Source organism: Rhea pennata, unplaced genomic scaffold (genome assembly GCF_028389875.1).
Source record: "Rhea pennata isolate bPtePen1 unplaced genomic scaffold, bPtePen1.pri scaffold_26, whole genome shotgun sequence".
Classification (NCBI taxonomy): domain Eukaryota; kingdom Metazoa; phylum Chordata; class Aves; order Rheiformes; family Rheidae; genus Rhea; species Rhea pennata.
Window position 1 is genome coordinate 313,088 of NW_026907677.1, and position 22,945 is coordinate 336,032.

At 53.9% G+C, this 22,945-nt stretch overlaps 1 protein-coding gene across 1 annotated transcript; it reads left to right on the forward strand.

The window, feature by feature from the left end:
- The first annotated feature begins 21,086 nt into the window (after positions 1–21,086).
- LOC134154342 (olfactory receptor 14C36-like) lies at positions 21,087–22,022 on the forward strand. Its single transcript, XM_062601091.1, has one exon. The coding sequence runs from the start codon at positions 21,087–21,089 to the stop codon at positions 22,020–22,022; it is 936 nt and encodes a 311-aa protein (XP_062457075.1).
- The last annotated feature ends 923 nt before the right edge of the window (positions 22,023–22,945 follow it).

Here is a 22,945-nt window from a genome sequence, read left to right on the forward strand (position 1 = left end):
GCAGCCAAAGGACATGGGTTCCACTCACTGCCCTCATCGGAGGTGGAGATCATGCCCTGCCAAGTCATGCAAGGCTGCACAACATGCCTGAAGGAAAGCTAGCAAAGCTCAGGCTGCCCACACCAAGGCTTTCTCTCCATGCAGCAAGGAGAACAGCAGGCACAGCAACAGTGACAGGCTCCAAGACACACCGTTGCCCCCGCTCCTCCCAATTCCTTTAGCCACTGCTCCCAAACACTCTGTTTTTAGGATGGAAAATGGATTCTAGTTGGGCACCCAGGCTCAAAGCAGGAGAAAGGCATCGAGGGAGTCAAGCACTGCTACCTCTGCAGCTATGCTGCATATTGCAGCTCGCTGGCCCCAGGGACATGCTTGAGAAAGGCTTTGATGACAGGAGGGGCAGAGGCTCTCTCTCACTCTCGCTGGAGACCTCCTGCCTCTCCCAGACTCTGCACATACACACACAGTCCCCTTATCTCAGAGCCCACAACTCTGATCAGGCATTCAGGATGCTCTGGGCACACAGAGAGGGGCCTGACAGCAGGTGTAGTCACGCTCAGCTTGTGCCAGCTGCAGGAGGAGGTTTCATGTGAAGGAAAGGGCTTCAAGGTCACTACGTGAATCTGGCACTGTGAGAACAGCCCCTGCTCCTTGGCCTTGGTGGCAGGAAGAGGGGGGCTGCCCTTCTGCTTGCAAGGCAGCATCCTTTCCAGGCCAAGAAAGAGCTCCTCTCTGTTGAGTCCCCTCTCACTGCATACTCCCTGGCCTCTGGAAACAGCTCGCGCTGTGGCCCAAAGGGCAGGCAAACACCTCCCTCTTGCAAAGGCTTCACAAGAGCATGCAGACCTCTCCTCAGCCTCACAACATGTCCTTAGACTCCTAGCCCTGCTGTCGGCAGGTAGAAACAATCCTGCTTACTTTCGGCTATGGGGAATTGTGGAAAGGCCCCCGTGTCTGGGAAGCAGGATTTGACTTTCCCAAGGGTCTCCACCTGAGAAGCAGTGTCAGCAGAAACAGGAAGCCCACAGGAAGCTCTCCCAACCACTTGCTCTGTGCTGTCCATCCAGCCAGAGATTACTAGTTGTTGCAGTATGGGATGAAAGGCATTCAGAGTCACTAGGGCCATGATGTCCAAGGGAAACATGCATCTCCAAGACCAACAAGGCTACAGGCTCACCCTCACAAACAGCTCCAAGCATCTCACCTGCTATGACGCTCCTTCCCCTTGCCTTGCTCCCCCGTGCCTTCCTCCACACTAGGAGCCGCTAGTCTGGCTGGAGGCTGCCTCTCTCGGACGAGGAGGCGCAGGGTAGGAACATCCCCTGTAAGCAGCAGACAAGAAAACCCTTCAGAACACCGCTGGGGTGGCCATCTGTAAAGCAGTGATGTGCAGCACCGCTCCAGTCAGTGATAGACCTGTGAAGCCTCAAGGGGATTCCTTTGAAGCCATGTTTCCAAGGCACTCTGAGGCCCTCCCTCACTCTGGCTCCTGTCCAGCTCTTCATTTCTAGCCTAAAACACCCTTTCCTGTGGGAGTGCTTTTCTACTGCTCTACCCTGTCCACACCAGGAACAGTAGGGCTCGCAGGGATGTGCTAGTGACCTAAGAGAGACTCTTTGGGGCCCTAACTTCACACGAGGGAAACAGAGCCTGCGATACTTCGTCGGATCTCACAGGCCAGGAATCAGCTGCTCCATTACCTTTCTCAGCTTTGAGATCAGGTCTTCCCTCTTTCCCTTTCTGAGGTGGCCTTGGAGCTCTCACACACGGCTTCTCAGGGGAAGTCTCCAGCTCAAGCCTGGAGACAGAAAAAAAGGGCTCTGCTGTGATGGAAGGGCACCACATTTCCACTGCAGCCCCTCCTTTGCAAATTATGCTCACCATAGGCACACAGGCGCATGCCAGAGCTGTTAGGAACCCCACCCTTTCCCAAGTAGAATATACAGAATATGCCAGATTGTGGAGGACTGCTGTAGGAAATGCAGTAACTCAGTGCAGACCCGGCCGTTGGAAGGCGTTAGTCCCAAATCACTTCCTGAGCAGCCTTCGCCAACCCTCGCAGCACAGCACTCCCACACACGCAGTGAGAAGCTGCTTGCTGGGTCAGCTGGAGGCTAAGAAGCAAGCAAACATACTCACTTGGGAAGGACAACGCCAGGCCCAGCAAGGGCCTGAGCAGCAACCTTTCTGATGGCTGTGAGGGCTGAATTGCTTATATCTGGCACCTGCAAAGGTGAGAGACTCATGTGAGATGCTGCCAAGCAAAGGATCTCGTTGCTCACAAGGGCAGCAAACGTTTCCACTGCTCAGAGAAGAAGCTGCCTCTCAGAAACTCTGAAACAAACCCGCCTGTTTCTCACGGCTGCCCCCCAATTGGACAGAATAGCATCTGTAGGGGAATGCAGGAGAAGGACAAATCACACTGCCGGGCTTTCGGCAAGGTCGAGAATGAAGAACCTGAGTTAGGAGAGCAGGTCTTTCCTAACGGGGAAGTCAATGGAGGGAAGCACAGGCAAAAAAAGCATTCCCCTCCAATCTAGGAAATGGGCAGTGTTGTCCAGCTAAGGAGAGAGAGAGCACCACAGGTACACTAGGAGCAGCTACATCCGCCCGTAAAGGGCAGGGTAATCCTCACACTCTCCGCTGACCCCTTTCTGCTGCAAGTCTTCCCCTCCGCCCCATTCAGACCTGAAATGAATCTGAACAAGACTGAAGAACCCTTTTTTTCCTGCTGCCCCATCATCGACATGAGCATGAACAGAAGCTCTCCAGCTTCCACCCCACACAGGCCCAGCAGTTAACTTCCCACCAGAAACAGGGCCCCATGCAGGCATCTTCTGCTGTGTCCACAGAGAAGGCAGCAGCAACAGATGTGCTGCAAAAGCAGAGCACAGCTGGCATCTTGGAAAGCAAGCCCTGGACTAGGTCACTCAGAGCTCAAAGGAGCGCAGAGGAAGGGCTCTGGTACAGCCACTGCCCAGGGGACGATGCTTTCCCACAATTCCGGCTGCCACAAGAAGGGCCCCAAGCAGCAGCACCTACCTTCCCTGCCCTCTGAGGGCCTGCACTCACAGCACGTGCAGCTGGCCATCTGACTTCCTCAGGCTGAAGCACACTGCAAACAGACACCGCGGGGAGGTGGCATGAGCACAGGGGGAGTTGGGCCTCCATCCCGCGCCCGCAGCATGGGCACCTCCTTCGGCAGCCAAAGGACATGGGTTCCACTCACTGCCCTCATCGGAGGTGGAGATCATGCCCTGCCAAGTCATGCAAGGCTGCACAACATGCCTGAAGGAAAGCTAGCAAAGCTCAGGCTGCCCACACCAAGGCTTTCTCTCCATGCAGCAAGGAGAACAGCAGGCACAGCAACAGTGACAGGCTCCAAGACACACCGTTGCCCCCGCTCCTCCCAATTCCTTTAGCCACTGCTCCCAAACACTCTGTTTTTAGGATGGAAAATGGATTCTAGTTGGGCACCCAGGCTCAAAGCAGGAGAAAGGCATCGAGGGAGTCAAGCACTGCTACCTCTGCAGCTATGCTGCATATTGCAGCTCGCTGGCCCCAGGGACATGCTTGAGAAAGGCTTTGATGACAGGAGGGGCAGAGGCTCTCTCTCACTCTCGCTGGAGACCTCCTGCCTCTCCCAGACTCTGCACATACACACACAGTCCCCTTATCTCAGAGCCCACAACTCTGATCAGGCATTCAGGATGCTCTGGGCACACAGAGAGGGGCCTGACAGCAGGTGTAGTCACGCTCAGCTTGTGCCAGCTGCAGGAGGAGGTTTCATGTGAAGGAAAGGGCTTCAAGGTCACTACGTGAATCTGGCACTGTGAGAACAGCCCCTGCTCCTTGGCCTTGGTGGCAGGAAGAGGGGGGCTGCCCTTCTGCTTGCAAGGCAGCATCCTTTCCAGGCCAAGAAAGAGCTCCTCTCTGTTGAGTCCCCTCTCACTGCATACTCCCTGGCCTCTGGAAACAGCCCACGTTGTGGCCCAAAGGGCAGACAAACACCTCCCTCTTGCAAAGGCTTCACAAGAGCATGCAGACCTCTCCTCAGCCTCACAACATGTCCTTAGACTCCAAGCCCTGCTGTCGGCAGGTAGAAACAATCCTGCTTACTTTCGGCTATGGGGAATTGTGGAAAGGCCCCCGTGTCTGGGAAGCAGGATTTGACTTTCCCAAGGGTCTCCATCCGGGAAGCAGTGGCAGCAGAAACAGGAAGCCAACAGGAAGCTCTCCCAACCACTTGCTCTGTGCTGTCCATCCAGCCAGAGATTACTAGTCGTTGCAGTATGGGATGAAAGGCATTCAGAGTCACTAGGGCCATGATGTCCAAGGGAAACATGCATCTCCAAGACCAACAAGGCTACAGGCTCACCCTCACACACAGCTCCAAGCATCTCACCTGCTATGTCGCTCCTTCCCCTTGCCTTGCTCCCCTGTGCCTTCCTCCACACTAGGAGCTGCTAGTCTGGCTGGAGGCTGCCTCTCTCGGACGAGGAGGCGCAGGGTAGGAACATCCCCTGTAAGCAGCAGACAAGAAAACCCTTCAGAACACCGCCGGGGTGGCCATCTGTATAGCAGTGATGTGCAGCACCGCTCCAGTCAGTGATAGACCTGTGAAGCCTCAAGGGGATTCCTTTGAAGCCATGTTTCCAAGGCACTCTGAGGCCCTCCCTCACTCTGGCTCCTGTCCAGCTCTTCATTTCTAGCCTAAAACACCCTTTCCTGTGGGAGTGCTTTTCTACTGCTCTACCCTGTCCACACCAGGAACAGTGGGGCTCACAGGGATGTGCTGGTGACCTACGAGAGACTCTTTGGGGCCCTAACTTCACACGAGGGAAACAGAGCCTGCGATACTTCGTCGGATCTCACAGGCCAGGAATCAGCTGCTCCATTACCTTTCTCAGCTTTGAGATCAGGTCTTCCCTCTTTCCCTTTCTGAGGTGGCCTTGGAGCTCTCACACACGGCTTCTCAGGGGAAGTCTCCAGCTCAAGCCTGGAGACAGAAAAAAAGGGCTCTGCTGTGATGGAAGGGCACCACATTTCCACTGCAGCCCCTCCATTGCAAATTATGCTCACCATGGGCACATAGGCGCATGCCAGAGCTGTTAGGAACCCCACCCTTTCCCAAGTAGAATATACAGAATATGCCAGATTGTGGAGGACTGCTGTAGGAAATGCAGTAACTCAGCGCAGACCCGGCCGTTGGAAGGCGTTAGTCCCAAATCACTTCCTGAGCAGCCTTCGCCAACCCTCGCAGCACAGCACTCCCACACACGCAGTGAGAAGCTGCTTGCTGGGTCAGCTGGAGCCTAAGAAGCAAGCAAACATACTCACTTGGGGAGGACAATGACACAGCCTGAGCGGGTCTGGGAAGCAGCTGTTTCGGTGCCTGTGAGGACTGAATTGCTCATCTCAGGCATCTGCAAAAGTGAGAGACACATGTGAGATGCTGCCAAGCAAAGGATCTCATTGCTCACAAGGGCAGCAAACGTTTCCACTGCTCAGAGAAGAAGCTGCCTCTCAGAAACTCTGAAACAAACCTGCCTGTTTCTCACGGCTGCCCCCCAATTGGACAGAATAGCAGCTTCAGGGGAATGCAGGAGAAGGAGAAATAACACTGCCGGGATTTTGGCAGGGGCAAGAATCAAGAGCATCGCTTGTTAGAGTAGTTCTTTCCTAACAGGGAAGTCAAGGCAGGCAAGCACAGGGGAAGGCCTTTCACTAGCCTGTCCTCCTGGTCTCTGCATTCTGTCTGCCCATTTGGGCTGCCTGCTCGTGAGCTGAGGACAAAGCATGCATGTGTAGGCTTAACACCAAAGTCTCTCCAGAGATTCCAGTGGCTTTCTCTGCAGTGTGGAGGAATAGAGACACAGAGCCTCTCCTTTCCCTAGAAAGGGGAAAGCTCATAATAAGCCCTTTAATAAGGGCAAGTGCAGAGTCCCGCACTTAGGGAGAAATAACTCCATGCACCAGTACAGGCTGGGGGCTGCCCTACTGGAAAGCAGCTTTGCAGAGGAGGACCTGGGAGTGCTGGTGCACAACAAGTTGACCACGAGCCAGCAATGTGGCCTGGTTGCCGGGAAGGCCAATGGTATCCTTGGGTGCATTGGGAAGAATGTTGCCAGCAAGTGGTGATCCTGCCCCTGTACTCAGCCCTGGGGAGGCCTCGAGTACTGCATCTAGTTCTGGGCTCCCCAGTACAAGAGAGACATGGAGCAACTGGAGAGAGTCCAGTGTAGGGCTACAGAGATGATCAGAGGACTGGAGCTTCTGCCCTCTGAGGAACGGCTGCAAGAGCTGGGCCTCTTTAGCCTGGGGAAGAGAAGACTGAGGGGGGATCTTATCAATGTGCACAAGTACCTGAAGGGAGGGTGTCAAGGGGATGTGGACAAACTCTTTTCAGTTGCCCTGTGTGACAGGACAAGGGGTAATGGGCAAGAACTGAAACACAGGAAGTTGCGCCTGAATATGAGGAGGAATTTCTTTCCTGTGAGAGTGACAGAGCACTGGAACAGGTTGCCCAGGGAGGTTGTGGAGTCTCCTTCTCTGGAGAGATTCAAAACATGCCTGGATGAAACCCTGGCTAACATGTTCTAGGTGACCCTGCTTAAGCAGGGAGGTTGGCCTAGATGATCTCCAGAGGTCTCTTCCAGCCTTACCCATTCTGTGATTCTGTGATTCCCCTGTACAGTTAGTAACAACGGGCACAAACTGAACCACAGGAAGTTCCGCCTGAATGTAAGGAGGAATTTCTTTCCTGTGAGAGTGCCAAACTTCTGGAGTATGTTCAAGGAGCAGTGGAGGGTCCTGGTCTGGGACCCACTGCAACAAAGGTTGCAGAAAAGGCCCTGGCCAAGAGAATGGACTGAAAAGATCTCACGGACTGGGACAGAAGGAAAACACAGAGCTGGCAAGTAGGGCTAGGCTACAGCCTGCTTGCATCTGCAGCTTAGCCCTTGAGGGGCTCAGCCTGCTTTCACAGCTGTGCTTCCCAACTGCACCTGAATGCCCAGGCTGAAGGACAGGCCTGCACTAGGGACCTGGGGAAGGGCAAGGGACTGCAGCAGCTTCCTTGGTGGCACACAGCAGTAATGTTCTACAGCCTCGGGTGAAACTGCTGAACTCCCTGCTCCACAATCCCAAACACAGCCAAAAGAGGCCCGGAGTCAAATGTAATCCTGACCTCAAGGGGTGCTAAATCCTGGCTTTCTGGAAGACTTCTGGAGGAAATCTAATGGGAAAAAAAAAACTACACAAGACCTGCCCTTCTCTTGGACTCTTTGCTGGGCATTCAGACACGGGATCCTGGGCTGCGTGTCTCTCTGCTTGGACCCAGGACAGCTCTTCCCAGGGTCTTCTATGTTACTGAGTCCGGGCAGGGAGCTGGCACTGCTCGAGACTAGGACTGCCCACCTGTCCAGACAGATTGTGGCAGGCCACGGGAAAGACATTCACTTGGACTTTGCTAGGGTTTCCAATGAGCAAGAAAGCTGGAGACATGGAAAACTTACCCCAAGAAGAGCTTCTACCAGCTGTTCCTGCCCATTCAGCCTTTGCAGAAGGCCTTTGTAAAATCCCATTTTCACCTTCTTGCCCTGGATGACAAGCATGCCAATGCCCTTCAAAACAAGAGCAACGTTCTTCCCACTTGCAAGGCAGCAGGAGAGAAGGTACATGGTCTCTTCTATGCAAGCCTCCACTGTTTTCCGATCAACGGAGAAGGCCGAGGCTATGCGAGCATACTTCAGGGGCTCAGCTTGCTTATGACCTAGGCAACAACAACAGAGCAACGCAGTCACCAACACAGCACTGCAGCAGGCTCGAGCAGAGTGTTGGCAACTTGAAGCTCTCCCAGCAAGACCATGCTCCAGCGCTGTTTTCTTCAGCCCTCTGGGAAAGTCCATAAAGGAGGCTGATGTCATCCCTCCCTGGCAGAAGTTCAAAACTCTCTGCAGCCTCATAGGCCAAGGGTACAGTGATGCTTCCTTCCTGGCCAAAGCAGAAAGAAAGAGTCTCAGCCATCTCTGATGACCAGGAAGCAGGATGGCAGGACAAGGAGAGGAGAGAAGGGGTCAGTTCCCAGGAGAACGCAGTGGTCACCAAAGCACACGATCCCACAGGATGATGTGAGATCTCATTAATTGTGCCCACACACTCCGGGCATGTCAGGTTTGAAGAGACTTAGCTGTGCTGCATCACAGTGGGTGCAATGAAGAAGGAAAACACATGGACTGCACAACAACCCTTAGTCTTACCGGGTCAGTCTTCATTAGAGATGAATATTAATTAATCATAATCATCACCTTAAACTTTCTGGTTGCCCCCAGGCCCTCAGAACTGCACAGTGCATCCTTCCCCTCCACCTCCCAGCCCCGCCCCCCAACCTCCCACACATACACACTAGAGTTCCCATTTCTGTCGCAAGGCTCTCTGTGGCTGGCTTCCACCCACTTCTCACCAGAATCGATTTCTAAGAGATGGCAGCAATGCTACTGTTTGCCCTTACAAGGTCTGCTGTGCCATAAACATGGAACAACAGCTCCTACCACATCAGATTAGAAGCAGCAGCCCCCGAACATCTGGCATGGAGCCCACTGTTAAGGCAAGTGCGCGAGAGAGAGAGAGTTTCCTTTGCTTCTGCGTGGTGATACCATGGTAATAAGAGAAAACAGAAGCTGGTCCCAGGACCAGCCAGGTTGTATTGTCCCTGGTCCTGCCAGGCATGGCAAAGCAGCAATTATCCACACCCCACACATGCTGCCAGGCAAAGCCAAAGTTTCAATCTGTCCTCTTACCAGGAACATAAGCCTTGTCATCGGTGAGGCCATGAAGCTCTGCAAGATTCTTTGAAAGGTGAAACATGGGTCTGCGAACAGTCAGAAGACCATTCTTTCTATCAACAACCTGCTCTGTAACAACGCTGAAGGTCCCAAGTTGAATAACCCTCACGTCCTGTGAACAGAAGCAAAGAGGAGAATTAGAAGCACCGGAGATGGACAAACAGACTGTGCACTTGTCAGAGCATGACCATAGTGCTCTGGGCCCTGCCCACTCCTGGTGTGCAAAGGGGCAAGAGGGAACCCTCTGGAAAGCTTGGGAGAAGCCTTGAAGAAGCCCTTTGGGAGAACTTTCCAGATGCTTTCCTACCCCTCCTCCTCCTCTCCTTCTCCAAAGGGCAAGCAACCATCCCTCACATCCGGAAGATCCATCAACGGGTTTCCAAGAACAGAGATAACCTCAGAAGAATGTGCCAGGCTCCCTCTTTGGCCTTTCACTCTGCCAGAGGGGCCTAGACAAGACCCAGGAAGCCTCGGACCCTTCCTCCAACTGAAACTGGACTGCAGATCTCATCAGGGCTGACGGGGAGGAAAAGGGTGGCAGACTCACCTTGTTCCGCACCAGCTGCTCCATAATGTAGGCTGAGACACCTCCCCAGATACGCAGACTCTCTGGAAAGCAAGGGAAATACTTGTCATGCTCTGGGTTGGCTAGCTCACAGCTGTTCAGCACACACCTAACCAAGGAGATGACAAGAGCAGGCAGAATCCAAGAGACACCCCCTCCCCCAAACTAACCCCATGCCTGACAGGGACTGCAGAGCTGAGGCAGGCACTGCCTTCAGGCTAGAACCTGCCCTCTGACCCCAGCAGAGGTCTGCACCCAAACGAGAGGCCTGGAGAAGCACAGACATGCAGATCCTGCCACCCAACATCCACAGTGTACCTCCCAGCTCAAGGCCTGCTCTGCCAGGCTGGAGGTTACCAAGGCATCCAGGGGGAAGGACAACACGCAGCGGCTGGGCTGCCACACAGAAAGCCAAGCTGACCTGAGGAAAAGCTTGGGGATTGGCTGCGAGAACATGCAATCCCACAGACTGGCCACAGCCAGTAGGAGCTGCAGGACACTGCAGCCATGCTCAGATGGGTCTCCTTGCCTTGCAGATGCAGCTCTTGCAGGGCAGTCCCCTCCCTGGGATTTCCACCCCACAGAGGACAGTGCTGTGCCTGTGGCAGTGTGGGAGTGCTAATTTCCCCTCTTCCGGATCCCTGCACATACAGGCTCAGCAAGGCCCCTGGAGCAGCTCCAGGCTCTGCATGGCCACTGGAGCAGCTCCACCCCTTTCCCCAGCTGACAGCAGGGGCAGGGGAGGGCCAGGACGCAGGTGCTCCAGTCCTCTGATCATCTTTGTAGCCCTACACTGGACTCTCTCCAGTAGCTCCATGTCTCTCTTGTCCTGGGGAGCCCAGAACTGGACACAGTACTCGAGATGAGGCCTCCCCAGGGCTGAGTAGAGGGGCAGGATCACCTCCCTCCACCTGCGGGCAACACTCTTCCTAATGCAGCCCTGGAGGCCATTGGCCTTCTTGGCCACAAGGGCACATTGCTGGCTCATGGTCAACTTGTTGTGCACCAGCACTCCCAGGTCTTTTTCTGCAGAGCTGCTCTCCAGCAGGTCAGCTCCCAGCTTGTACTGATGCCTAGGGTTATTTTTCCGTAGTTGCAGGACTCTGCACTTGCCCTTGCTGAACCTCATGAGGTTCTATGAGGTTCTTCTCTGCCCAGCTCTCCAGCCTGTCCAGGTCTCTCTGTATGCAGCACAGCCCTCAGGTGTGTCAGCCACTCCTCTCAGCTTGGTATCATCAGCAAACTTGCTGAGGATGCACTCCATCCCATCATCCAGGCCGTTGTTGAAAAAGTTGAACGGGATGAGACCCAGTACTGAGCCCTGGGGGATGTCACTAGCCACAGGCCTCCAACTAGACTCCACGCCACTGATGACAACCCTCTGAGCTCTGCCTTTCAGCCAGTTCTCAATCCACCAAGGAGAGCACCCAATGGCATGCCCCTGTGGGGCTGTCCATGCTCACCCACCCGGGCCAGCCTGGCCTAGCACCCGCCGCCTGCCACGTGAGGCTGGGCCGGAGCTCGTCATCCTTCGGTGGCAGGCATAGGGGTCTGAGCTTTTCCGGAGGGCACCCGGAGGGTGCCGGGGGCACCGGAAAGCACACCGAGGGTGCTGTAGGGGAGACCGGGGCTCACCCCGTGTGTATTTTGTGGTGCGTGCAGAACAGAGTGCCTTTGTGCGGTCAGGCGCAGCCGTGTTGCTCGTCTCCCAGCACATCTCTCTCGCCCAGTGCCGGTTTCAGGCCTCATTTGTGTCCCAGCTCTGCCAGGGCTCAGCTTGGGTTCACAGCCAGTCTGTCTGCAGGTGCTGTGGCCTCTCTGCAGCTCCACATCACCTCAGTGGACATGGGGATGGAGCATCTCAGTGGCGGAGTGGTTTCCTATTGCCCCTGCCTGCACACATGCCGCTGAGGGACAGAGGGATGGAGGTTGTGGTGTATTACCTGAGGAGCCATCGAGGAAGACCTTGCCCCCTGCCAAGTCCTTCCCTCTCTGGCAGCACTGAGCCCAATCTCTGCAGAAGGAAGAGAGAGCAGTATAACCATCAGAGCCCCCTGAAGTGGCCTCTGGGAAGTGTAAGCCTGGTGCTAAGGTAGAAGGAGCTCTTCCTCCCCCCCCATCCAAGAAAAAAAAAAAGTTGAAATGTTTTTTGAAAATAATAACTATTGCAGCATTTACATTTCCATGTATTTGTTTAAACTGATGAGTATTCACATCATGTAATCGATGGTTATAGCATTTTCTTAACGTTCAAAGAGGAATATTGAGATGTAGCTTAAGAATGGGGCAGATGAGGACCCCAAGGGAAACAGACCCCGACCAGAGGGCTGGGGGCACAGGAGGCCCCTGCGGCCCAGCCAGTTCCCACTCCTGGCCCACCTGCTGGGCACTCTCCTGCCTGCGTTACCAGTGCATTCCAGCCCAATGGACTGGGAGTGCCCATGGCTGAGCTCTCTGCTTGCAGGAGCCATCCATCTCTCCTGGTGCTCCCTCTCAAGCACACCCTTTCCTCAGCAGCAGCAGGGAGCAGGGCGCAGGAGCCCCCCCACAAGCCGTGTTGTCCTTGGCGCGTCTCCTTGCTGCCCCTCCTTGCCGTGGTCTGTTGAAGATCAGCGGTGTAGCAATGTGGGCTCCTGATATCAGCTTGGTCAGGGATTGCCGTGTCCTGCAATCACACGTGCTGGGCTCAGCACTGGGGAAAGCACCCAGAGCGATCCTCCCACATCCCTCTGAGGCCTACTGCCATCACGCAGGTGGCAGCGCAGCCTTGGTACCAGGACCTAGTGGAGCATGGCGCAGGCTGCTGTGTGACATGGTCCTCGGGAGAAGGAACAACCTGGGGCACACCAGTGCCAGGCCTGTCTTGCAACCCCTAGCCACAAGCTGTATGGAGACAAGTCTCTGCCATGGCTGTTGGGGCTGAGCAGGAGCCCCATGTCATCCCTCACTGTCAGCCCCAGTCTGTGCCTGACTGCTGAGTAGTGTTGGGGATTGGCTGGGCTCAGGGAAGGACAAGAGTGGCTGGGAGACTGTCACAGCTCCACGTATGCCTGATAGCTGCTGTACGCAGGCTCTCAGGTTCTTGACATCCTTGATCTGGCAGTGGCCTCTTACTTTTCTCATTTTTCCCCTTGTTTCAGGGAACCAGTCCATTGACCTGACAGGAGCTGAAAAAATGGAGGCTGCAAAAACCTAGGAAAAGAGATGCCTTGACTGGGGGCTTCTCGCATCAGAGGTGAGCTGGCTGGCACATGGGCCTGAATACTATGCTGCCAGCATGGCCTCAGTGCTGTGCCTTTCCCAGGAGCATAATGGAGCAGCACATCCAAGCCCCAGCTGCAAAGGCAGCTTGTTCCTCAGGGAAGGGGTGAATGCACCACATGTCTGTCCCAAGGCTGGTCCAAAGCTGGATTCAGAGTGAGGCAATGGAGAATGTAGGAAAGGATGGGTCTCCTTGGCAGGGCCATGAGAGAGGGCAAGATGATCTTCTCTTCTGCCCAGGCTGTGGCTGCTATGATTAAGCTGTTCTGGTGCAGGAGCTGAACATGACATTGAGCTCGTCCAGGAGCCCAGGACCTGTGCCCAGTGGCAGAGCCCAAACAAAGCCCCTCCTGCTGAGGTCTGTGGCCTCAGCTGTCTGCTTAGGTGATACTTGGGCACCGATGCCACTGTTCACCATGTCCTGCTCTATCCGGGTATCTGATGTGGTCCTCTTGGCCCTCTTTGGTGCCTGAAAAAGGAAAGGAGGCATTTGCAGGTAGAGGGATGAAGCCAGCCCTCGTCCTGGGGGAGGGGCTGGCAAGTGGCATCATCGCTGCGCTGCTGAGCAGGCTCCCATCTGTCCCCAGTCCCTTTTCTAGGGGAGAGAAGTGAGGGCAGAGGAGAGGCATCTCTCATCTCTGTTGAGAGTTCAACTGTAGCATCTGTCTCTTCCCTTGGCTCAAGACCAAGTTGGAAGGTTTTTTCCCTGGAGCTTTCCATTGACCGCAGTGTCTTTCCCAGGGTGAAGAGCAGCCTGGCAGGTGGCAGAAAGCTGTCCCCAGCACTGCCACTATCACCCCTGGCCAACAGATCTGGCCCAGCTCCCCGTAAGCCCATCTCCCTGCTCTCGGCATGTGGAGAGAGATGTGCCTATGTCCTGCCTGCCTGCTCCCGACATGGCAGTGATTTCCTCGTGGGCATTGCCAGGGGCTGCTGCTGGTGCCAGTCACCTAGCAGCATTTGCGGGAGGGGCTGCTTGAGCACCAAAGCCAAAGATGCCACAGTGCTGTTAGGGTTCCACCTGGCCTCTTCCTCCACCTAAGACCTGGGGATCAATCACAGGAAGGGGCAAAGTTGGGGTTGGGGGTATTGTGCTGAAGGGAGCCGCTTTCTCAGCTCCCAGCCTGTTTCCTCCAGAACAGAAGTCATCCAGCCACACCTGCTGCATTCTGAGCCACCTTCTGCCTAGTGCTGTCTCTTGGTTAACAAGGTCTTCAGGAGTGCCAACCCAGATTTTCACTAGGGAGCTCAAAGGCTCCTTCCTGAAAGACCTCCCTGTGACTGTCCAGGATTCTGCTAGCAGTGCATCCTGGATCCTTCCAGGGAAACTTGAACAGGCATTGTATCATCCCTTCCCATCCTGTCGCACTGGCATAGACCAGCTGTCCAGGTGCTGTGGGCAGTGGAGAGAGTTTTGCGCCTCAGACACACTGACACAGGCTTCTAGACGTCAGTGCAGATCCTAGGTCAGAGCCCCATGAGGCAGACGATGTGGTGGGACCCACTGTGCCCCCCTTCAGGGCCCTTCATTCAGATACACCAGGAAAAGGGCCTTGGTCCCGTTTCCCAAGCCAGGAGTGGGCCCGAGCTGCCAGCACACTCTGCTGCCCTGTCCCAAGCCCTCACCAGCTCTGCTGTCTCCTATGCAAAAGGCAATCTACATCACTGCTTTGTGTGGAGCCTCTGTGGGGTCTCGCTGGCTGCAGTGGTAGGTTTTGTGGGCAGCACCTGCAAAGCCAGGAAGGGCAGATTGTCACAGGACATCAGCAGTGGAATGAGGGGGAGGTGCTGGGGCATCCTCAGCAGCACTGGGAGGACAAGACTGGTCCCACAGAGGACATGGGCATTCTGGACACTCAGGTCCTGCTGAGGGTGCATGTGTGTCCCCTCCTCAACTGGGAACGGCTGATCATGGTCATGCTGTGGGGTCCCAGTGTGACACCAAACAGAGCAGCCCTGGTATACTCAGTAGAATGCTGAGCTGTCTGGGTACAGAGGAGGTTTGGGAGGAACTGGCAGGAAACCTCATCTTCCTGTATCTGCTCTAACACTCAGCTGTGCAGAGCATGAATTGCTCTTGGTCAAGTTGAGGGCACCCAGTACAAGAGGGTCCTTCTGCCCGCTGCAGCGTTCCAGCCTGACACTGGGAAGGGGTGAGCGCTCATATCAAGAAGGGCCTGGCCACATCACCCCGAAAGAGAGCTCTTCCCCATGTGCATGGAGCACTCTGCCAGGGCGGGCTGTAGCGTTGACTCTTGCTCGCTGTCGAACAGGGAGACCACCTGCACAACCTGGATTTTTCTCACTCTGGCATGGGCTCTGGGATCTTGGCAGCACTCTCGTAAGAGAGATCCTCCAGTCCTCTAATCCTCTTTGTGGCCCTGCGCTGGACTCTGGTAGTGCCATGTCTCCCTTGTACAGAGGAGCCCAGAACTGGACACAGTATTCCAGATGTGGCCTCACCAGGGCTGAGTAGAGGGGAGTATTACCTCCTTGGACCTGCTGGCAACACTCTTCCTAATACACCCCAGGATACTGTTGGCCTTCTTGAACATAAGGGCACATTACTGGCTCATAGTCAACTTGTTGTCCACCAGGACCTGCAGGTCCTTCTCCTTTCCAGCAGGTCAGCCCCAGTCTGTTCTGCTGCCTGGGGTTATTCCTGCCTAGGTGAAGGACCCTGCACATGCCTCTGTTGAACTTCATGAGGTTCCTTTCTGCCCAACTCTCCTGCCTTTCTAGTTCTGCTGAATGGCAGCACAGCCCATTGGTGTATCAGCTACTCCTCCCAGTCTGGTATCATCAGCACACTTGCTGAGGAGGCACTCTGTCCTTTCATCCAGGTCACTGATGACTAAGCTGAAGAAGACTGGCCCTAGTACGGAGCCCTGGGGGACATCACTAGCTGCAGGCCTCCAACTAGACTCTGCACTGCTGATCACAACCCTCTGAACTCTGCCATTCAGTTGTGAATGCACCTCGCTGTGCACTCATCTAGCGCAGGCTTCCTAAGTTTACCTGGGAGGATGTTATGGGAGAGGATAGTGTCAAAAGCCTTGCTGAAATCAAGGGAGACAATATCTGCTGCTCTCCTATCATCTACCCAGCCAGTCGTTCCATCACAGAAGGCTATCAAGTTGCTTAAGCGTGATTTCCCCATGGTGAATCTATGCTGACTACTCCTGATGAGATACAAGGAACCTCATAATCAGCATCCAAGACATGTGCCTGCTGCTGGTCTATCAGCTACTAAGGCAGGAGTGACCTCACATGCCCATGCTCCAGCCATGATGCTGCTACTAGCCTATCAGAGGCTGAGACAGAAGTGATCTCATAAGCAAGAAAGGAAACTTGGTCCATGTGAGAAGCTGAAGGGTCATGAGTGTCCACACGAGCTTGGTAGATGATTGTAAGGTCACCTCTGTCTGAGCAGCCCATAGGTCTGCCCTTGGCTCATGCCTCAGGTAACTGTTTGTGTGGTCAGTTCTGTGCGAGGACCTGATCGGCCGCCAAGAGGCGCAGGGCTAGGGTGTTGATTGTGAGGTCATTCAGAACATGCTGAGGTCATTTCCGTAAGGGAAGATGAAAGAGCAGCAGCAGGCCCATTGGCTTGGTAGGTGATTACGAAATCAGTTGTATCTGGTGAGCTAGTAGGCCACCAGGAGGCTGATATTTTTGTGACATTTTAATGAGATTGTTTCTCAGAAGCTCCTAGATGGGAGCAGGCCCTGACCTGGGCCCATGTTCTGAAGGTGACTTTGTGACTTCTGTCTCTGCAGGTGGTGGACCGGGAGCAGGAACATGGATGGGAAAGTGGTTGTGAAGTCATTTCTATAGGTGAAGCTGATGGGAGCACTTGACTTCTCTCTGGGATGAGTGGTTGTGAGGTCCTGTCTGCCTGAGTAGCTGATAGGCCACCAAGAGGCATAAGATTGTCTGGGTTTGGGAAGTGAGGAGGAAGGTTGTCCATACATGTCTCCTATCAAAACTACTGCTTTTCCTCCATGCTCAGACTTCATTCTGGCAGAGACACTCCGGGTTACTATGATCTGGAGAGTGTGGCTATCACTTTCTCTGTAACCTGAAAAGTAAAGAGAGCTTAAAAAGCAGAAGCCCTTTCTTTTTCAGGTGTTCATTGACAGCTTGCTCTTGTAAATACACTCCTGAGACCTCTCCCATGAGCCACCCAAGAACTGAAGAAAATCAGGGGGAGTGAGATGGGTTGCTAGGGCTTTGAGTATTTTAATGACCCGTCAAGTGTATTTGGTGCTGAGTCCATGAGCCTCGGGTACTGAGAGGAGACTGAACAAACCTCAAGTAGTTAAAGTCAGCAGCAAATGCCAAAGCTTCTTGGAGCATTAATGAGTCCCACTGAGGGCCATTACTCAGAAAGCCTCCCCACGGGGCAATTACACCCAAAAGTTGGAGGCACTAGTTGCAAGTAGGCAAAGGAAATGTGCAGGTGGCCCCAATGTCATGCAAAGCTGGGTGAGTTTTGTCAATCAAAATGGCCAGGCACTGACACCCTGGCCCTGGGTAGGGTGATGCTTTCCCTTGCACTGTGCTCAGGCCTCTTCCTAGGGCAATGTGAGTGTGGGGGTGCGCCATACCGAGAGCAGGACAATGGTACAGCACCTCCTGGGTTTCCCGGGGACAAGGAGGCAGCAAGGCCTCAGTGCCGTAAGGAAACCTCTTCTCAGAGGCCTTAGTGGCAGAGACAACAGCCATAGCCAAAGGACAAAGACCTCAGTTCTGCTGGGAGCTTTCAGCCTCGGCTTTCACCCTTGGTTGTTTCCACCACAGGCTGTCCTACGCTGTCTCATACCTCCTCCTCTTTCCTTGCAGACTGTAGACACCCAACCTGCTTCCTCACCTCACTACCACTGCAGGATCTCTCTGCCTTTACTGATGTCTCCCTGCCCTCACTTGCTTTTCCTTGAAACACAAAGCCAGTAGCAGGTCACAGACTCCCTCAGGGTGACCTGTTGCACTACAGCACTACACTTCAGGTGACATTTCTTTTCCTGAAGTCACATCTGCACGTTACAAGCTGCAGTTTGTGGTTGTTTCCCCTTCTCATGCTGTTTGCCAAAACCAAGAAAAGCTCCATCCTGTCTGAAACTACCTTTCAAGCAGTCTCTCCTGAAGAGTTTGGACCCTGCCCTCACAGCCCTCTAGCTGTATGAGTGGTCCCACCACATCTCAGTTCCATGAATCCATGCTGACTACTCCTGATCACCTTCTTTTCCTTCTAAGCATGATCATATGCTTAGAGGTGACCTGCAGGGTGAGCTACTCCATCAGCTTTCCAGGGATGGAGGTGAAGCTGACTGGCCTGTAGTTTCCTGGGTCATCCTTCTCACCCTGGCTGAAGACTGGAGTGACACTGGCTTTCTTCCAGGCTGCAGGCATCTCTCTGTTCTCCATAATATTTCAAGGATGATGGAGTGTGGCTTAGCAGTAACATCCACCAGCTCCCTCAGTACTGGTGGGTGCATCCAATTGGAGCCCATGGATTTGTGGATGTTAAGTTTGCCTAAATGTTCTCTAACCTGATCCTCCTCAACCAAGGGAAAGTCTTCCTTTCTCCAGACTTTCTCTCTTGTCTCCAGAGTCTGGAGGGGTGTAGGTCCCATGCTGTGTCTGCTAGAGCGGTGGTTGTGCTGGACACCCTGAGCATCTGACATGGTCCTGCTCATCTATTTTCTGTCACTAAATCAAGTGTCTGCCCTGAATTACATTAACTATCTGCAATGTAGAGATGTGCACGAGTCTCAGCTTCCTAGAGAGCAGAGCTCTAGTCATAGTAGGCATCCAGTGTCATTTCGGGGAGCCAAGAAAATTCCTCACCTGGCTCTCACCTCAGGCTCTAGAAGGACACGGGGCTCACAGCTTATCCTTCAGAGTAGGTAGACACTGTCACATATCTTGGATCACTGCTGTCTCTTCATATTTCACAAGGTGCTTTTGTGTGAACAGTTGATTCCCACCCTCCATCTCCACTGATAATAATGGGAGTGTAGACAGGGAGCTTGCATGCAGACATCTGTGTTGTTCACAGTTCAGTCTGGGCAATGAGAATGCCACCACCTGTGTTTTGTGGAGTCCAAAGGAGGGATCTGAATCCCATTCCAGACCAGGGACTTCTAAAGGGCATATGATGCCTGGATTGATTCATCTGAACTGTACCTGAGCCATGGGGAAACAAACTCCCTTCTTGTCCCTCTTGGGGTGTCCTGAGCTGAGAATAGAGTCTTCCAGAGTGGGACATTTCCACCTCCCTTAGAAAACCGTCCCCTGATGTGACAAATTACAATGCTGGAATCGGTGTCTCTTCAGTCTCTCCTAGGGAGAGACTAGAGATGATTGTTTCAGTCTGCTTCAGTGAACATTTCCCAGGAGGAGGGAGTACGAAGGACAGATAAAGTCACACCTTCAGCTGGGCAACTATTCCCAAGCAGGGCCAGGCTCCTGAGATGGAGGGATGAGCTCATGGCAATGTGGCAGCACTGCTGAGAAGCAACTCTGCCCAGGAGCAGCTCCTCTGCATACAGCAGCAGGGCTGCAGGTGTGCACTTGCCAGGTGCCCAGAGGAGACAAGCAAGGTGAGCAAGATGAGTGAGACAGAAGGAAGTTAAAGGCAATCAGGAGTGGGAGGACAGCTGAGAGCTCACTGGGAGATAAATCTTTGCCGCCCTTAACACAGTAAGTCTGTGGCTGCAGGGCAGTGCAGGTGAGGTACCCTGAGGCTTTCTCTGAAGCTAGCACATTCCATGGCCTATAGGATCTTTCACAATGGGTATCCCCATTTTTCTGGTGTGGAGCAGCTGGTGCTTCAGAGCAGGGATTCCTAGGGACCCTGTCAGAGGGACAGGGCATCCTGCTTCCTTCTTCCAGGGATGCTGCAGGGCTGTGAAGCCAGGGAGTGCACTCAGGTCTGCCCAGGGCTGTAATTCAGAGCAGTGTTTCTGCACCACAGGGTGCAGTGCGCCCAGGGCAGTGACTCTGCCACCTGTGAGGGTCAGCACTCAGCGTGCCCAGGGAACTCCCCACAGTGCTGTGGGGAGGAGCTCTGGGTGGGAGGATCACACCCCTGCAGGACAGGTTATTCTGCTGTGGAGGGGATGCTGCCTGGGTCAGGGCTGCTCACAGCTCCTGCTCACCCTGCGAACATTCTGGGGGGGGTTTCCAAAAGGAAGGTCAAGGCAGGCCATACTTGAAAGGGAAGGGACATCCATGAGTCTCTACCTTCAGTCATATTGTCTGTGGGTGGGATGAAATGTTGCTGGATCTGTCAGATTTAGACAGGCAACTGAGGCTCCAAAACTTGACAGTGAGCGAGCTGCAATTCTGGAGGGAACTCAGCAAATCTCTTCATCCACCCCACAGCCTACAGACAGAACAAGCATCACCTTTCCAGCCTCATCAGGGTATATCTCACCTGCTCCTTAGCCCCTGTGTCACTGAGATGCCCCTGGGCAGTTGCCTGCCCCTGGGAGGTGTCTGCAGGGCAAGGTTGAGCGCCCCATGAGGGGAATGGGGTTTGTGAGCAGTGACAGGAGAGAGACGTGGGGACAGAGAAACACCTCCCTGCAGGGATAGCTCCAGGTAGCAGTCATGGTCAAAGTGCGGGAGGAAACTGCAGACTTCAACATCTCCTCTTCTCACCCATCAGCTCACCAAATCACAGAATGGGTAAGGTGGGAAGGGACCTCTGGAGATCATCTAGTCCAACCTCCCTGCTCAAGCAGGGTCACCTACAGCATATTAGACAGGATTGCATCCAGGCGGGTTTTAAGTATCTCCAGAAAAGGAGACTCCACAAACACAACCCCTCTGGGCAACCTGTTCCAGCTCTCTGCCCTCAAGCCTGTAGGATCCATGGCATGAGGTTTTTCCTTGGCTGATGGACACCCAGGAGAGGAGAAAACCCTGAGTGTTCCCCTGAGTCTCCATGTTCCTGCCTCCCTCAGAAGAAATGCCACGATACTGCCCTGTATTTCCCTACCTGTCTATGCTGTTCTTGTCCTTCCACTTGGACTCCCTGGGCAGGAGTGTTTGAGATGCAATTCAGACACTGACCCTGCAGGTCCTGCCATAGAGATGCATATTTGAGAAAGGTAATCAAGTCCCCCTCCAGCTTCTGGGGCTCTGGGCAGTGCTGGGGCGGGGGGAGGAGCAGGGGAGAGGGGCTAGCAATGAGCCAATTCTCTCTTCAGAACATCCCATCCTTAGGACCTTTAACCATTTGACTGTGGGATATCTGGCTGGGCTGCAAACCAAGGTGGGGACAGGTGATACATGTTTTTGGAGGGGCAGAGTACTAAGAAATAGAAAGTTTGGCCCAGAGAATTCTGTCCTAACTTGTCTATGTCTTGTCTTTTTGGACGATCCCCCATGCGTAGGGGGAGCAAATGTCCAACAGCAGCTCCTTCAACAGGTTCCTCCTCCAGGCATTTGCCAACACGCGGGAGCTGCAGCTCCTGCACTTTGCGTTCTTCTTGGGCATCTACCTGGCTGCCTTCCTGGGCAATGGCCTCATCATCACAACCATAGCCTGCAACCACCGCCTCCACACCCCTATGTACTTCTTCCTCCTCAACCTCTCCATCCTTGACCTTGGCACCATCTCCACCACTGTCCCCAAGTCCATGGCCAATTCCCTGTGGGACACCAGAGCCATTTCCTACTCAGGATGTGCTGCCCAGCTCTTTTTTCTTGTCCTTTTCATTTTTGCTGAGTATTTTCTTCTCACTGCCATGGCCTATGACCGCTATATTGCCATCTGCAGACCCTTGCACTATGGGACCCTCATGGGCAGCAGAGCTTGTGTCAAAATGGCAGCAGCTGCCTGGGCCAGTGGTTTTCTCTGTGCTGTCCTGCACACTGCTAACACATTTTCAATACCACTCTGCCAAGGCAACATCCTAGAGCAGTTCTTCTGTGAAATTGCCCAGATCCTCAAGCTCTCCTGCTCAGACACCAGCCTCAGGGAAGTCAGGCTTATTGTGGTTAGTGCCTGTTTAGTCTCTGGGTGTTTTGTTTTCACTGTGCTGTCCTATGTGGAGATCTTCACTGCTGTGCTGAGGATCCCATCTGAGCAGGGCCAACACAAAGCCTTTTCCATGTGCCTCCCTCACCTGGCTGTGGTCTCCCTCTTTGTCAGCACTATTACGTTTGCCCATCTGAAGCCGCCCTCCATCTCCTCCCCATCTCTGGATCTGGTGATGGCAGTTCTGTACTCTGTTGTGCCTCCAACAGTAAACCCGCTCTTCTACAGCATGAGGAACAAGGAGCTGCAAGATGCAGTGAGGAAGCGGATCAGGTGGGTACAATGTCGGGAGCAGTAACTGCCCTATGTGCACCTTTTCCCCATTTCCAGCGTATTTGGCATCAAAGCAATGTGTTATTTATTTTTTTATTATTTACACTCCTGAAAAAAAAAAAAAGAAAAAAAGAAAAGTGCTACTTGTCCTCTGGAATCTCTCATTTGAATCTGACCCAGCAACTGTGCTGAAGGAGGAATCCAGGCTTCCCCCTTCATCAGCAGGGAGGAGGGAACCTCAAAGGCATACTAGTCTGAGCTCCCTCGGATGCCCCAGTGCAACGAGGAGAGTTTCCCACTGCAGTGTCTCTTTCAGCAGTGATACCAAAGGAGCTCGGGGGGAAGAGTCAGGCTTGCACAAGTACAGATGGGTTGACAGCATGGGTCCCATGTGCATTAGGAGAGCTCAACTCCCCTGGCCACAGTCAGAGTGTGATCTCACATGCCTCTTCTGCAAGGGTGGCAGGCAGCTATCACAGTGGGCCAGTCCCTTCCCTCTACAGGGCTGCAGTGCACAGAGCAGAAGTGGAGGAGCGTCTGGATGCAGCCTGTGGGGACAGACCCTATGCTCTGCAGGACCATTCTCCCTCTACCACAGCAAGTATTTCCTCCCTGCAGCTGTCACATGGGGGCTGCAGCTTTCCTGGAAACACGTCTGCCCAACAACAGCAGGATTTTCTCTGTTCGGAGCTGTTCTCTTCATTGCCACACTGTGCTGCTGTGCTCTAGTGTGTATATACAACCTAAGAGCTCTCCTAATGTGGTGGTGGTACGGTTATGCTTCCCCGTGCATTCCTGTGAGCACAGGCAGGACGAGGCAATGGGCACCTTTATGTCAGACCTGGGGTCCCAAATAACGTTTTGTAATAAAAGGGGATCTCCTGCGTGCTGTGCCGTGAGTCTTGCCTTTCTTCAGAAAGGAGAGTAAAAAACACACCCAAGGGTTGC

What these genes read in the sequence shown, in the direction of transcription:
- LOC134154342 (XM_062601091.1), top strand. Translation starts at nt 21,087, where the DNA reads ATGTCCAACAGCAGCTCCTTCAACAGGTTCCTCCTCCAGGCATTTGCC.